This window comes from Saccostrea cucullata, unplaced genomic scaffold (assembly GCF_032062105.1).
Source record: "Saccostrea cucullata isolate Sc308-1 unplaced genomic scaffold, CSIRO_AGI_Scuc_v1 ctg2622, whole genome shotgun sequence".
Lineage (NCBI taxonomy): Eukaryota > Metazoa > Mollusca > Bivalvia > Ostreida > Ostreidae > Saccostrea > Saccostrea cuccullata.
In genome coordinates, this window is record NW_026922155.1 from 32869 (window position 1) to 50308 (window position 17440).

General features: G+C 30.6%; 2 protein-coding genes across 2 annotated transcripts in view; both read left to right on the forward strand.

The window, feature by feature from the left end:
• Positions 1-504: 504 nt before the first annotated feature.
• On the forward strand, positions 505-3860 carry LOC134261282 (regucalcin-like). The gene is made up of 5 exons (XM_062743721.1): positions 505-794; positions 2262-2441; positions 2574-2789; positions 3124-3267; positions 3517-3860. Exons 1-5 carry the CDS (start codon positions 638-640, stop codon positions 3720-3722), a joined length of 903 nt encoding a protein of 300 aa, XP_062599705.1. The 5' UTR covers positions 505-637; the 3' UTR covers positions 3723-3860.
• A 3415-nt stretch (positions 3861-7275) lies between these two features.
• The window catches only part of LOC134261286 (uncharacterized), a 77991-nt gene continuing 67826 nt past the window's right edge, over positions 7276-17440 (forward strand). Inside the window, 9 exon segments of the mRNA XM_062743725.1 lie at positions 7276-7342; positions 8075-8156; positions 8912-9003; positions 10787-11029; positions 12339-12434; positions 12645-12790; positions 13496-13706; positions 15194-15348; positions 15914-16115. Coding sequence (XP_062599709.1) covers positions 7276-7342; positions 8075-8156; positions 8912-9003; positions 10787-11029; positions 12339-12434; positions 12645-12790; positions 13496-13706; positions 15194-15348; positions 15914-16115 — 1294 coding nt within the window.

Sequence of the window (17440 nt, forward strand, 5' to 3'; positions counted from 1 at the left end):
GACAGGCCTGTGAAATAAGCATTTAAGTTAGAGTTATGTTCAATTTTATCAAGGTCTGAATAATCCTTCTATCGATAATTATAAGAGGCAAGATATTTTGCAATTTAATTCCCTTCAGACGGAATAATATGAAATTAAATAAAGATTGTTGCAAAATGTTAACTATATTCGACTTGAGCGTTAAAGCGTTAGTTCCATAATTATGAATTTTGCATTTGTAATAAATGATCTCAAATTATTTTACAAAATGTCATTTCGACAAATATGTTTAGCTTATAAGATAATTTTCCCTTTCTTTAAAATAAGCCCTGTTCTTGTTAAGTTGATTTCCACGTCGTTTTATATACATAATTTAGCAAATATTTGAGCTTAAGCCTCAGTATTAAAATGAGTCCTCTTGATCTTAACATTTTTCCTAACATATACATTTATTTCGGAAAAAACATCGAGGTTTCAAATAATTTGCTTGTATTGTACGTATTCTGAAAGTTTCAAAGAACTGAAAAAAGTATTTTTGCTATAGCTGCATTTCAAATTTAGTCATAGGAATACTAAATAAATTGCTACAAAAATGCTGAGATATAATGACAGACATGGTGTACCATAGAATAGTGTTAATAACTTTTATCTAAAGAAAATGTCGGTGGAGGTGGTGGTCAAGAATAGCTGCCAGTCTATTGGGGAGGGACCACACTGGGATGACAAGACCAACACGCTTATATACGTGGACATCCTCACTAATGATATTCATCGATGGAATGCAGAAACAGGAACTGATGAAAAAATACATCTAGGTAAACATTTTTAAAACTAATAATTAACTTATACTGCAGATGGAGAGAAACATAAAAAAGATATGATGTGTGTTGAATGAGTTATTTAAAATGCATTTGAACTACTAGAATTAAATTGAAAGTACGGTATGCAAGACGGAAGAATAAAACTATTGCAAGAAAATACATTGCCTAACTTAAGAGAGGCTATTTCCCTTATCAGTCCGATAACAGTTGTTTACTGTCCGTATACCCACTCCACATGATATCCTTTCGGACTTCAATTTAAATGGTGTCAGAGTAAAGTAGTACGAATATTTTGTAGTAACTAGTAAGCAATTACAGGAATATACGTTCGATTCATGTGGAGTCAAAATTGAAACTCAGTGGAGTGATATTTCAATAAATGTAAACTAAGTTCTAAATACCTAATAGGAATATTCAAATAAAGCAGTTATATCATTGTGATATTAAGTTTCGTCAACTGCTGTATTACTGAGAGAAATAAATAAAACAACATGCAAATAGTAAAAAATATTATTAAATAGTATCGGGGCATCCGTCAGTCACTACGTTTGTCGGCCCGTCTGTCTGTTAGACCTGTAGTTCCATTCCTATCTACACCTGTTCATATACTAATGAATCTTTATAGAATCTTGATTACATACTTCGTTTTATATGCACCTGCTATTTGGTTCAGATAATTATTTGGGTGTCTCACAGGAAAACGAAGGACTTTGCTATTCATTCTATGATATTGGGGGTACCCAGTGCTCATCCGCAAATCCTCTGATACCACTAGATGAATTAAATGAGACCTCATAGAATCTTTGTTACACAGTGCCATTGTCCACCTCCTGTTTCAGGTTTTGATCGAACACATATTTGGGTTTTCCATAGCAAAACATTCTTTAATTTACACAGAGGGTGCAAATTTCTTAAAAGCAAATCATATATCACTGGTTGATATTTCGTGGCACTTTCACAGAATGTTTATAACATAAAATAGTGCAATGGAAAACCTCCTAATTTTACGTTTTGATTCATACAAATTTTGGGTTTTCCTTTTATAGCAAAACGTCGACTTTGCAGGGCCATTCTTTAATATTGGAAGGACCTCTTTTCTACATTACTAAACAAAATGTCATGACACTTTCACAGAATGATTACATGTATTACGAACGAATGCCATAATATAATTTTTATTTTACATTTTGATAAAACTTTTATATGAGGTTTTCCCTGCAGCTGGCAAAACGTACAATTTGCCAGTTTCATCGAACGAGATGCAACTCCTGTTTGTCAATATTGACATTTCCTGAAGATCTACACCTAGCAACATTTCCTTATAATTACAAGTCCGCTTCAATATGAATTGTAATTTAATAATAATAATAGTAAACTATTCTTTCTAGGTTCAATTTTTGAGATAATTTAAAGAGGGATTAGGCCTTAATTTTTAATTTATTTATCATTTACAAATTCTAGAGGACAGTGTTGGATTCGTGGTACCTTGCAGGAAGGGTGGCTACATTGTGGGTCTCGGGCGAACTCTGTCACACGTTGACTGGAATTCACAAAAAGTGACAAAACTTCATGAAGTTGATCAGGGAACGAAGAACCGATTTAATGATGGAAAATGTGATTCGAAAGGAAGAGTTTGGGCAGGTAAAAAAAAAAAATACCATTTCTGTAGTTTATGGTTATTCCTGCTGCTCTCATTATACATGTATATTGTTATAGAAACCGCCTCTTTTGTTGATGTTGTTAATTGTTGCCGCGGTATATTCTGATTTTAAGGAACAATGGGATATGAATCAGAACCAGCCAATCCTGAGAGGGAAAGGGGATCTTTATTTCGATTGGACGTAGACGGTTCTCTACACGCATGCCTGAACAAGATCAACATATCCAATGGGCTAGCATGGACTGCTGACAACAAAACCATGTATTACATTGACTCTCTGCCTAGAAAAGTGTATGGATTTGATTATGATGTTGAGACAGGGAACATAAGTAAGAAATGCAATGTAATAGAGCAAAAATTTGTATCAATTAATATTTCATTCACCCGGTATTTTTTTTTTTTGCAGTAGGTACACATTTCAGACATACTTAAAGAAAAAAAAATAATATACACATGCTCTAAGCAAACTAGCTACCAGTAATCATTTCCAGGCATTGATGTGGACAGAACCTATCACAACAATTACAAGACAAAGTTCATTCATCATTGGCTAGATCAAATTATATATACTATAAAAATGCATTTTAAATTGAAATTTACCTCGTTCTCATACAATAACCTTTGATATATACAGTGCAATGTATATTTTGTTCTTACGTGCAGGCAATCAGAGAGTGGCTGTTGATTTTGGGGAGGGAACCATTCCCACGCTGGGATTTCCTGATGGTATGTGTATAGATACAGAGGACAAAATATGGGTGGCGTGTTATGGTGCTGCCAAAATGGTTCGTTTTGATCCAACCACAGGTAAGAAAATGATTAATAGTAGAAACTTTATAGTTTAATGGGTGTATATGGTTTCATTTTTTCATTACATTTTATACATGTAAATCATTATTTGGAGTTTAGAACTAGTTTTAAAACGGAGTAATTTAAAACAGGACAAGTGAACAATATGAATTAATATACTGAGTAACTATACAATTTGGTAATTTAATCATTCATTTTTCATATGACTCTCATGTATAAGAAATATTCAGCATGTATGTCTTGCAGGTAAAACACTGAGGACCATTGACATTCCCGCTAAGAGAACTACTTCCTGTTGTTTTGGTGGGAAACAATTGGATGAACTTTATGTGACTTGTGGTGTACAGGGGTCAACTGCAGAAGAGAGGGAGAAATATCCACTCACAGGATCCGTCTTCAGGGTGACGGGTTTAGGAGTCAGAGGTCGTCCTGCAAGCATGTACGAAGGATAGACTAACATGAAATTGCACCTAATAGATGAAAATCATCCAGTATTAAACACTATGAAATATACTAAACTTGTGTCATTAAGAAGAATGATGCAACAATTGATCATTAAAAAAAGTCACCCCTGCCACAAAATGAGTATTTGTTCTATGTTATGGAATGTACAGAGATCACAGGAAGGTCTGAAAATATGTCAATTTTCGAATTTTCACAGTTTTATGTAAATTTTCATCGCTTTTACAGCACTTTATCTTTCAGCACAAACTAACCTTTGTACCAAATTTATACAGTGCTGTTTATGTCATACACTAGTATCAGATGCATCTAGTGTGCAAAAACTTTAAATAGGCTACATTTTGGTCTATGTTTCAAGAGGGAAAAGTATCTAAAATTTGACGAAATTCCACCAGAATTTCCCAAAGCCTGAAATTCGTTGTATTATTGGTGTTTCTATCATAAGTACAAATTTTTTAGATATCAAAAAGAAATGGTAATTTGATATATTCGTGTCTTATTTATCAATTTAAATCTGTTACCATTGACCTTTATTTAAATTACTTGATTTGGCTATGTTTGAATATGTGCATACATGTAACTTGTGGTGTACAGGGGTCAACTGAGTAAGAGAGGTGAGAAATATCCACTCCGGGTCAGTCTTCGTGTGTCGTGTGTCTAGGAGTCAGTGCGTCGTGTGTTAACATTTGAACATTTTCAGCTTCTTCTCTGAAATCACTTAACCAATTTCAACCAAATTTGGTATTAAAAACTATGAAATATACTAAATTTGTGTTATGGTTATCATTTAATGATGAAGACAACTTAGTACATCTGCTAAAATCCAGTGATATACAGCATCTAAGGTATTATAAGCAAAAGGTAAACCCATTTATGCCCACCCCCGATGGCCTCACTTTGGCGAGTTAATAACCACTAAAATTATGCAATCTTTAACTGTTTCTTTTTTACTCCTGGACATCAAGCAGGCAAACTGTTGTTATGAATGTAATGAGTATCTTGATTGTTCATCTCCTATTACTTTTAACTTCATAGATCGTAAAATATTAAGTGTTTCCCACTATATAAATTAATATAAAATGCATGATTTCATGAAAATGTACCTAGCTCCTAGGTATTAAATAAACTAACCCAGTACATAGTTATGATGAGCAAGAGTGCAACTTCATATACATGTAATTTTGCAGAATGCCATTGTGCAACTCTAGATCTTATTAATTGAACGTTTTAATAAAATTAATCCTGTGGATATTTTTTGGTTTTCGGCTTCAGAAAAACATAGACTTTCGACAATATTTATTTTACATTTAGTGTACCCATATCATATACTAATTTCCTTCTATATCAAAGAATAAAATTTAATAAGTCTTACACGATTTTTTTTAAACTCAATTTTTCATAAACCCATTAATGAAGTCATTTGAATTTTTACAAAGGACAAGAAAGCCTTAGGCTAAGACTTCTCTTTGTTCTATGTTTATGGAATGTACAGAGATCATTGTTATATTTGAAAATTTTCTATTTTTGCAAATTTTTCCTTTGCTCCTGTGTTCACAGCACTCTATATATATATATATACATGATGAAGAAAGGTGCACCTTTCAAAATTTTATACGGTTTTATATGTCATACACTAGTATCAGGTGCATAGATCTAGCTTGTGAAAAAATTAATGCTTTGAAATTTGCTCTTTGGTGTGTTAATCATTTTAGTGATAAAATTTGCAAAATTTGACAAAATTCCATCAGATATTAGGAAAGCCTGAAATTTGTTGTTTTCTTTATGCTTCTATCATAGGAACAAATTAATATTTTAGATAAATAAGAAACATGCTAATTTATATTTTTATAAGCAATGTTACCTCTTTCAAAATCTGTTACAAATTCCATGACCTTTATTTGAATTACATGTACTTGATTTGGCTCGGTTTGAATATGTGCATACATCTAACGAGATTTTGAAATATACCTATCTGAATTAATTGTAACTTTACTACCATGAAACGCTCCAACGACGTAAAAAATCTGCGAACTTCAAGAACAACTATTATTTACTTCCTGGTTAAAAATAATCTAAATTTATATACCTCATAATCTGAAGGACACTAAGAGGTATCATAATGGACCACTGCATATCATATCTGGTGTTCTTCGTCATTTTTCAGGTTAGTGTTTGTATATACATAGATGTATTGTTCTTTTATAATCACTTCATTTCGTATTCAATTACAAAATCATACATGAATTTTGAAAAAAAAGATTCAGTTATATTCAATATTGGTAGAATATAAAGGTAACTTATATGATATTTTTTTGTATTTTTTGAAGTTTGATATTTTTCCACACAAAGGAAATATATATAAATGTCACATTTCAGAGCTCCAGCGTGCAACCCCACACATCCACTGATTCAAACTTTTAATGTTTCCCTCATATTTATTCCTTTTTATGTAGAAATTTGTGAAATACTTTATCATTAATAGATATTAATTTTTAAGACAATGCTATAAATGCATATTCTTATTTCATTTATCAATTTTCTATAAATCTATCAATAGAAGACATATAATTTTAACTTTTACCTCTTTGGAGAAAAATTCAAAAGTAAAGTTTCATCTGAAAAATGAACATTTGCAGAGAGTAAAGTAAAATATAACATACTTTTAACTGTGAAGGAGCATGTTGAAGATGCTGCATTCTGCTGATTTTATTTTATGAATGTATTAAAAATTTTTGATAAAGTTAATTATAGACACAATATATTATAAACTTTAATTATATAACTTCAAGAGAGAGAATTTATTCTGCATACCTCACTGGAGATTAATAGTTTGTATTCAGGACGAAGATCAAGACAAATTTTACAGAGAGCTAAGTTGATAAAATATAACACATTATTTTTTCTGCGTCTTCTTTTTTTAATTATATCTATCTCGTATCGGATATCAGAGTAAAGACGCAGTTTATTAAAAGGAAATTTCGAGTTAAATATTTTCGCATAGGAGTCTAAGGTACAGTGATGGTTTAAAGTTTAACTGCGCAGTTTGAAAAAAACAATCATAAAGTCAAAAGTTCATTGCTTCACTAATTTAACTTTAAAAACAAATATTTAAATATATACTTTCTTTCAAAAGTTCCCCTTTGTCAACAGTATTGTATGTACAGCTTTTTAAAAATTTTAAAATCCCAAATTGCAATATATAATAAAACCTAATGTTGACTCTGTTGATATGGCTCATCAGTTAATCAACTTGAATATTTGTGCACCATTTGTTCACCAGATAATAAAGACTTCTGCAAAATGCAAATATTTTGAGAAATAATTTTTATCTCCCAAGCCTGAATAAAACGTCGAATTTCGTTGATTTGTTATCTAAACTTCAGTCAGTTAATACAATGGCATATAATTATCTAGAAGTCCTGCAATATTTTGATTTCACTTCACAATGCATGTATATGAAAAATGGTAAAATGATATTTGTCTAACATTCAATTTCATGTAGGTAAACGTGTTTTTATCGTTTTATTCTTGAATTCTTATTAGATGAGAACCTTTGGATTCTGTGACAATGTTGGTAAAATTGGAGATATCGAATTGAAGTGTCCCTTTGGTATGTTCTTTATTTTTATGCACCTTTTTTCTTAGAGTTAACAAATTACAAAAATGACCCTTTAAACTTTCAACTTTATCCTTTGCAAAAACAGTCTGCAATTATTTTACATTTCTAAAACTCTTCTAAGAAATGAATGTACATAACAAAACATATAAAATGGAATTGAATAGTATCTGATAATTTATGTACAGGTATATATCCTTGACTTTTTTAACATTAAGAAATAACACATTACATGTATCTATTTGGCACAACAAACTGATAAAAGTAAGTACAGAAAAGCTTTTTTATGATCAATAGAAATATTTTTTAATAACTAAACATGAACAGAAATTTTTGCATCTTGCTGTCCATTTCAACTTTTAGTTCAAAAACATATTATTTTACATTTGAAAATTTTTTTAGGGAAATAAGCAAGAACACACATTTAAAATTTTATTGGTTACTGTTTAATGGTAAACAGGAAGGAAATATTTTATTTCTCAATCGAACCCCATCTATCTGGTAATTACAATTGTGTGAAAATTTCTGTATCTACAATGAGTAGTTGCTGACGAAAATTTGTCACGGATAAACATGATAAAAAGAGCCACTGCTAAAGAAAATTAAGATTGCTTGCTTATAATAGCGGCTTTATAAAGATTTCTTGAGAAAAAAGGTGATGATACTCAGTGTAAGTAAATATTCTGTGCATAATATACATGTATGTCCTCCGTGCATGTTTTCCAGGTTCCGTATTCTACGAAGGTTACTGCTATTTGAAGGTGACTGTTCCAATGACTTGGGATGACGCAATAGAAGCTTGCTTACGGTGCGAAACGATTTTTTTTAATGAATGATTTTTTACAGTATGTAAATAATTGATTGTTAATCATTATTTTTCATTTTAAGCTTATTGTTTATCATGTACAATGTACAAGTATTTTATTATTTAATATCTGTATCTTGACTAGTATCATAAAATGAGAGAGTGTGTATAGGATTTGCCTGTTGCCCAATCCTTAATGGGTTAATAATAAATATGTTTAAAGTAATAACAATTCCTCGGTATCTGATCCCAAAATCACTCACTTTTATGATATATTATCTGCGTTTTGGTAGGGGGTAAGGTGGGTATGTCTTAAAAAGCAGGGCCTATACATTACAAAATTAAGCGAAAATGAAGGTTGGCTAGATGTTCCTGCAAAATGTAGACGATTTAGACAGTGCATGGGACTTGTTACACAAACTTTTGTTTAATTTATTGCTTTTTCTGTATGGGATGAGCTTCCCAAAAATAGATCACTCACCAAAATTAAATCAAATTATATGCAATGTATGTTGAAAATTCTGTATAGATCTGTGGGCACCGCTTATAATTGTTTGAATAGAAGAATACGCATGTGGACTTAATAATAAGTAAATGATAAAGTTTTCACTTTTATTAAGCATTTAATGAATTGTTGACTTTTACTTCCTATTATCAATTAACAATTATCGTATTTTTCAATAAAAACTGATTGTTTGTCGATTTATTCTTTTTGATTACATAGTACTATAATTTTGATACTTACCGGTATACATTAGATCTGGAATGTACCTCAGTTGGATAGAGGATGATATCGAAAACGAGTTTGTAGCGACTCACTTGATGTCCGAAGTTAATCAGTATTGGATAGGTATGTACAATTATTAAAAAAAATAAAAAACCTTAATTCAAACATATAGCTGAAAAGAATATTTTATTTTGTTTCAAAACATTTTTGTGATAAATTAATCGACAAAAATATCTAACGTATAGTACCGGGGTATCCAAAGAAGAGGTGTGGATCAGAGAGATGGTACATGTCCTTTTCCACACTTTTTAAGACATATAATATTTAATGTATGTTGAATCTGTTTATTATAATAAGCTTGAAACAAAAGCTAAAATTTTTTTAAGATCCCACAGATTTCAAACAAATTTCATTTCATATTTAGATATTTTACTGGCTTTTGACATTAAGAGCCAACCATTAATTAAATAGGATGACAAACGAGTAATTAATGTAGTAATATTCCGCATGCTGCATATGATGTATTAATCTCAACATATTTCGACATTCAAGAGTTTGCTCAAATTTTGAAGAGTTTTTAAACCGAGGCAGGCAAGTTGATATTTCAGGGATTCCAACGTTTAAAGTTTACATGTATTATATTTCGTAAAGCAGATATGGTTTGGGCATAATTATGCCCTAAAAAATTTAATGTTCCTAAAAAGGTATGAAATTAACTTGAACATTATTTGAGTTGCTGAATATGATAAATCATTAATGCATATGGCATAAAGACAGACCATTCTGGAAATATGTTGTAATTATTTTGCCACATTTTAGTTTCATGCAGAAAAGCCTCAAACTGACTTATTCTGAAGTTAGTTTCCTTTAGAAAATAATAAGCGTTCGCAGCTGTCGACCACTTCAATTTTGGTATATACTGTATAAAACACTTTGAAAAAATCAGGTATCTCAAATTCTTTGTGGGCAATCGTAAAATAGCATTAGCAGCTGTAGATACATGTAAGAGTTTTTTCAATGCCACATGTGCTACCAGATCAACCTCTTTAAGTAGTCTCCAACTTCTGACTGTTCTGTTTGATGCCTCAACTCCGTGCCAAGTCCACCCTGTTCTTATTTGTGGAGCCGTCTCTCTTCTATTCTGCAATTACTGTCTTACAAACATCCTCTCGGACAATAAAATCCTAGGATGTCCTGGTCATAAAGCCAGTCGTTTGGCCTCTTCTGACAGCTTTCGTATTGTCTTTCTGTTAAAAGAGAAAAAAATTGTAAAAGTTTAAACGTTTTCAAAACTATTTATTATAATTCAATTTTTATAACAAATTCAAATTAAACTAATAATTGTAAAAATGAAAAACAAAACTGCTCAAAAATTCATAAAGCTCCAAGACTTCTAATGGCTATCTCTGTGGATATGAAAATTTTCTTTAAAAATTGTACACTTTTTATCAGAGAATATTTATGAAATGGAATATTTGTACCGATTTATATTTTGAAATCAATTGTCAACAAACTTATCGAGAAATTGAAATCAAGATAAAATTGTTTTTCCTGAAATTCAATTTTTAATAGATAATAAGACCCCAACTTTTTCTTTAATTAAATTATACCTTTGTGATAAATTTAAAATGTTTGAAGAAAATATTTTATTGTCTATTTAGATTTTGAATATCCAAATATGTTTCTTTAAAATGCAAAAATCAAAATTTTGTTTGCAACCAAACATTATTTAAAATAATTAAAAGTTTTCTTCCTCTTTAAATGATGAAAGGGTTATTTAAACAATCCTATACAATCCATTTTAATTTATGTGCAGGAGAGAGTCAATATATGGTGTCAAAATTCCTACTGTTTATAATATCAAAGTATATGATTAAATACAGACCATGTTTCCAATACATTACAGGTTTATCAAACATAACATCAACAGCAAGTCAGGATAATATTGTGTGGTCACAGTATAGAATGTCAAAAAACAAAGCCATTCCTTTGATTAAAGGGCTGTGGAAAAATCTACAACCAACTGAGTTTATGGGAGATTTCAAATGTGTTTCCACCCTGAAAGATGAGGATGATAATCACTGGACAGTAACAAATTGTAGAAAGAAACTTCCATTTGTTTGCAAGATTATGGGAGCACCCAAACATGGTTTAGTATAATAAGCTTTGTTACTTTTGCAAGGTTTTGTTTTATATGTACATCTAATCGGCATTAGCATTGGCTTCCCCGAATAAAATTTTAGGAACAAGTCTATACCCAGATAAGTGAAGTAAATATTAGTCTTATCTAAATCAAACTTAGGGATGGACACTGTCACACACACTTGCTTTGGATGCTGAATCGGGCCTAGATTTTTCAGATAAAGCAACCACAAGTCCTACCTGGACCAAACTTGCATGGGTAATGCATATATGGATGTACAGGTGTACACGGCACAACCTACTTCATATACTGGGTCTTGTCATTTATAAGTAAATTTTCATTTATATTTGGACCAAATATACTGTGTCCCATTAATTTTTGTTGGCATCAATTTTCGTGGATTTTGTAAAACAGACGTTTTCGAGGACACGTACTGTCATGGACAAAAGCATTGTCTATACAAATGAATCTCATTTTTTAATTCAATGAACATTTGAATTTGGATTCTGCGAAATCTGACACTGCATTTTCCAGACTTGCTTTCAATGTTACATTTCCAGGACAATGTTATTGGATTAGCTCTATAATTTTAAGGCCTATTATGATCAATCTTGCATGGAAGATGCATATAAGAATGGACATTTCCAGACTTGTGTAAGTTTGGATGTTTGAACTGACAGACATTTTCTGAAACAGGTTTATTTCCAAGTAACTATTCAAGTTCTACTTAAACTTAAAACTTGTATTGATGTTGTTCTTGAGATGTACACGGCTAGAAAAAATTATGTGAAAATTGCCTTACGTAAAAATAGTCTTCGTCAAGGTGACCTTCATAATCACTGACTACCGATGTTTTTTTGTATTTGAAAAGATATAAAACGTGAAAAGTAGGAAGTTTTTATCACTGAAGTATAATTATCTATATAACTATAATATTTATCCTTATATTTGATTTCAATTATTGGAGTGTTAATAAATAGTAGAAAGTGTTTAACTGCATGTACCGGTATGTGGATTGAAACAAATTTGGTTAAACATTTTCAAAAGAAAAGTCATGTGAGATATATAAGATTAAAAATCTTCATATATTTTCTTGTCAGTCTTATAAAAAGATAAATGTTTTGCACTAGAAGTTATAATAAATTATTTTGCTGCTATTCTCTTGTTATTAAATTTAAATTTTATAATTCAATGAATACATTGTGCAAAAGGTGATTAATGCTTAAGCATCCTTACCTAAGCATAAATGTTTGTTTGACATGTTTGTCAATAACTGTTTAATGTAATTTCTAATTATTAATCTTATTTTGTAAAGATACAATTTTTTGTGGAAATGGAGGTTACATAAACCAGAAGTGGCAATGTGATGGACAGAATGACTGTGGAGATATGTCTGATGAAGTTAATTGCAGTAAGGAGGACTTTATTTTATTATATCACATGTTGACATTTAAAGATTTAGTGTTACCCACCAATTATAACAAAGCAAATTGATCATGGTTGCAAGTAATGTATAGTATATCAATATGTGGATGTAAACTACAGTAATTATATGTAAATTTAACATACTGTACGTGGTTGTAGCTAATAGATTTTAGATGGATGAGATTTTCTATGACAGCATCTAGGTGCTCTGAAATACGGATATTGACTAATGGTACTTCTGGTTCTATAACTGCGGACAGTTTGCAGCAAACAACATATAAAAATGATGCTTTTTGTACCTGGACTATAAAGGCTCCTATTGGTGTCCGAGTAAAGGTCATAGTGAGTGCAAAAATTGAATTTTTTTCATTTTCACTATCAGAACATCTATCATGCATATTATAAATTCATGAAAATTTAATGAGCTAACAATTGACAATAAAATTAACTTATCATCTTCAAGTTGTGCATTGCTCATAATATACAATGTTGTGTTTATTTACTATTACAGCCAAGATTTACAAGTCAGATCTGAAGTTTTATTTTAAGGTTTTATCAGTTCTTTATTCCATTGGGTTTAATGAGATTGTTCTTATAAAAATTCAGATTAAAAACAATGCAGGAGTGCATTTACTATACACTTTATGAGTAGATTTCTTATATTGTCAGGGTGCATAAACCAATATTTCTAATTTTTAAAGTAGGGGATACTGGAAGGTTAATGAGATAATGTATGATACTTCTGCAACATATATCTTGCCATGTTCATACCACACTATAAATGTTAAAAAAAAAAACCAATGAACATTTTTAAAAATTATTTTCCAAAATATACATGTACTTGTTGTTGTGTGTGTTAGGTTGCATTTAATCGCTTTTAGATGATAGCATAAATTTGTAATTTTGTTGGTCTAAACTCTTAAGTGGTGCATTTAAAGAGGTTATATACATGTTCATTTACTACATATATATATATATTATATTATATCAAAAATATATAAAAAGGTTTAGAAATATCATTGTTATTGACAATACCTTGACTTGTAGTTGAGATCTACATTTGACCTGGAAGAAAATGCCGATGTTCTAAGTATATGGACTGGAGCTATCTCACTGAAGGAGAGTAACTTCCTGGGCAGTGTAACAGGGAGACCAGGAAAGACCCAGGAATTCTACTCACAGAATAACTATCTTATCCTACAACTCAGCATGGATAGTTCAACTATCAGAAATGGATTTATTGCAGACTATGAAACAGGTGTGTTTAGTTTTTCAAATACTTTCCATAAGAATGACATTTCTCAGCTCATTAAAATGAAATTCTTTCAGATTATTGGCACTCTTCAGAAAATGGAAAACAAAATGAATTTCAAGCAAATTAGTATTATTCAAAATGCACAATGTAGATTCCTTATTTTTTGCGAGTACTTATTATTATAATATATCGCGAATAGGCTCTTCAACGGCAAACGCGAGAATGATTATTTACGAAAGGACGGTTGGTCAAGAGGTTTTACATTGATTTCAGCATTATAATAACAAAGGCGAGTAACTTTATTTTGCGTGTGGTGCTTCTCGCGAAATTACGCGATAATTAATATTCCAGGCTTATATTTAGGAATTTACAGTATGTGGCTCAAACAAATCCAGCTGTTTTTCCTACAAGAATTATGATTTATTTACCAGTATAAATTAGATAATATGAATATTGTTTCAATCCATTTCATTCGTTAGACAAAGTGATTTTTAGATATTTAAGATATATTAATGATTTTAGAGTTCAAATAATATATACATATCAAATATTAAATATTTTCTCAAGCTTTTAGAGTAAATTCAATTCTGAACAAAACTAAATTATAAATAGTAAATACCAGGTTAGCCGACTTGCTAAAGTATGACTGCCTTAAAAGCCTTAAGGAGCTAAAAAAAAAGGTAAAGGAAGCTCAAATCATTAATGAACAGCTTTGCAAAAACATTGAAGCGATCTGAAGAAGTCTTCCTTTTGAAAATTGTGCTTCAAGTGATAGATCAGATTGTTTTTCTTCATAACAGATCCATTCCAAAGTAACTATAAGCGCGCCCTACTTGGACCAAATATTTGGACGATACATGCAAGAGGTGCGATACCAAATTTGCTTCAGATGCTAAATCTGACGTACAATTAAAAGCATATATGGAAAAATTACCAAATACGCCTCAGATAGATACAGTAGCTAACATACCTGGATGATATGACTTACTCAGAATATTTTTGATATGCTTGAAACAGTTGAATTTATTCAAACTTCCCAAGAAACTAAAAAAAAAAAACATTTCCGGAGCAGTCTTGCAGAGTTGTTGCATCTAAATATGCACAATACTCGTGCTACTAGAATATTGAATTGGTGAGAGACATTACCTTTACTTTGTCAAGGTGACCTTTGTAATCTTTAAATATTATCTTTAAATCTTTAAACATTATGTTTTAATGAAGATAAGAAAGCATAGCTTAATTAGTAAACAATGCAAATTAAATTACACTTGTATACCCTCTTTAAGTATCTTTTACTCTTAAAAAATCATCAGAAAAACACATTCGAATTCTCAAATCTATTAGAAATATCTCTTTGAAATTTTAATATGAATATTTTAATATTTAATCGTTGATTGAAATATAAAAACCATAATATTTATATTAAAAGTTTACTTTATTTCATTTCTTTTTTTATAATGAAAACCTTATTTGGATATAAAATTATACAGTTCCTGAAACTGAAATTTGGAATGGTCAGAAGAAGCTCATGGCAAACAAAAGCTGGCAGACTCTAGAATCACCATTATATGGACAGGCTGTTCCCTTTGGATTACAACTAGAGTGGCTAATAATAACAGAATCACACAAAGTGGTATCTCTTGAGGTACTATCATCAAACCCTATACTTCATTGCAACTTCTAGTCTAACAAACATTATAAATACCAATTTACTTTTCATATATAATCATGATATTGAGGGCGTCATTTGACATTTTTACTGGTTGCATTGAAACTTTGTTGAACTGTCTATCAGTTCAGTATTAGATTTTAGAAATACATGTACTTATTTTACTATCAAACAGGGTGATTGTAGTGAAATTTGATCACCCTAGGTGTACTTTTTTTTATTTATATTGAATTATTTATTATATCTGTTGAAGTTCACAATAACTATATTTAACTACTGTAAACCAACTTTTATTTGCGTACGAGAAATTTCCGCGAGTTTTGCGACCTAATTTAACGCACGAATATTTATCGCGCGAACCGTTTATTTACAAAGAAAGTTTCCTTAGTATTGAAATTAATCGTCGTGGATTGATTTCAAAATGATTAATCGTGAAAAAAAAGATGTCAAAAACAATAGTTGCTTTACAGTATAATGAATGAAAATCCTTAGTTGTAAGCTTTCAAAAAAGGAAAAATATAAATTGTTTTCTTTGTTGCAGTTTAGAGATATAGATCTACCCTCAAGCAGTTCTTTGAAAGTTTATGATGGGATGGATCTTATGGCTCCCCTTGTCTTTGCTTTTAATAAAACTCCTAATTATCCTCTGTACATTTCACAAAACAATGCTGTAAGAATTGAATTATCATCAGACCACCATGAGTATGGAAAGTTTCGTGGAGTTCAGGTCAAATACAAGCAAGGTAATTTACAGCCATGATATGCAAGAAAAATATCTTAACAACTTCAACTTGAACAAATTCTATCATTTATTGCTTTTCTGTCTAAATTGCTGATTTTATTTTGTGGATATATATTTTTAAGGGTTAAATATGAATTTAAAGGAAATTCAAGAAAGTGAGAATTGAGAGAGAAAAAAGATTTGATTAGATTTTCGTTAAAACGGTTATATATAATGTTTATAAGTATGAATTATTAAAGAAATGGCTAAAGTTTTCATAAATTTAGCATTAGCATGTAGTATTTATGGAAAAGGAGAGCAAAACAATCAAGAAGAACACTTTTAGATTTTTTTTACTTTGGTATATATGAAGCAGGAAATCTGTTTGCAGGATCATAATTATAATTATGAGAATTCTAATTTTTTGAAATTTATAATCCTTGGGTGAAGGTTTCAGATCCCTGGAATCCTTCTGTCTTGTTTGAATTAATAATTTTTGCTTTAAAGCCTCAACCTTTTTCCACTGAACAATGCTTAAATCTAATAAAAGGAATTTTACGCTTTTGAAATGACATACTAAAAATTTGTGTCATTGACATATTTTATCATAATAGATTTAAAAGGAGAGCAAAACAATCAAGTGCAAAAAATAAGTTAAAATCAAAACAATCAAGAATAACACAATTTTAAGATTTTGTTTACTGTGGGATATATGAAGCAGGAAATATGTTTGCATGATCATAATTATAATTATGAGAATTCTATTTTTTGAAATTTATGACCCTTGGGTGAAGGTTTCAGATCGGAAGGTAGACTTCGGAATTTTTGTTTCCAACCAGCTATGATTTCCTTGCATTTATTTTGGATGAAATAAAAAAGAAGGTGCAGTGCTAATCACAGATCTGTGTACCCTTGTGCTTTTAATTGGCATAATTCTTCCACCTTTTTCCTCTTGGGAGTCACTCACGTGGCGCATTGCTAAAAGCAATTTTTGAGCTGGCACTTCTAGTTTGCATGGACATGCGTTTTCATACGTCGATATTAGCTTCAAACTTACATACGAGAAACAAAAATAGGTTTAAAAATCACTTTTTGTATACCATCCTGCCATGACTGGAAGCAATGAGACACACGGTTTTCAATCGATGCAAATAAATTGATAACTGTTTTTCAGTTCTCAAAGTTTAAGACTTCAGTCATTTACTGTTACCGAGCCATTGTCAGAAAAATTCTAATTTTGAGGACGGCGACCAGAAAAGATTTGTATAAAAATCACTCGACGTTTCTCTAGACAAATTGTAGTATCTACAACATATATAAAAACTTTTCAAATATTTCAGCCAAAAC

What these genes read in the sequence shown, in the direction of transcription:
- LOC134261282 (XM_062743721.1), top strand. Translation starts at nt 638, where the DNA reads ATGTCGGTGGAGGTGGTGGTCAAGAATAGCTGCCAGTCTATTGGGGAG. An exon ending in GAAAGGAAGAGTTTGGGCAG is followed by an intron (nt 2,442 to 2,573) that starts GTAAAAAAAAAA and finishes TCTGATTTTAAG; the next exon opens with GAACAATGGGATATGAATCA. An exon ending in TCGTTTTGATCCAACCACAG is followed by an intron (nt 3,268 to 3,516) that starts GTAAGAAAATGA and finishes TATGTCTTGCAG; the next exon opens with GTAAAACACTGAGGACCATT.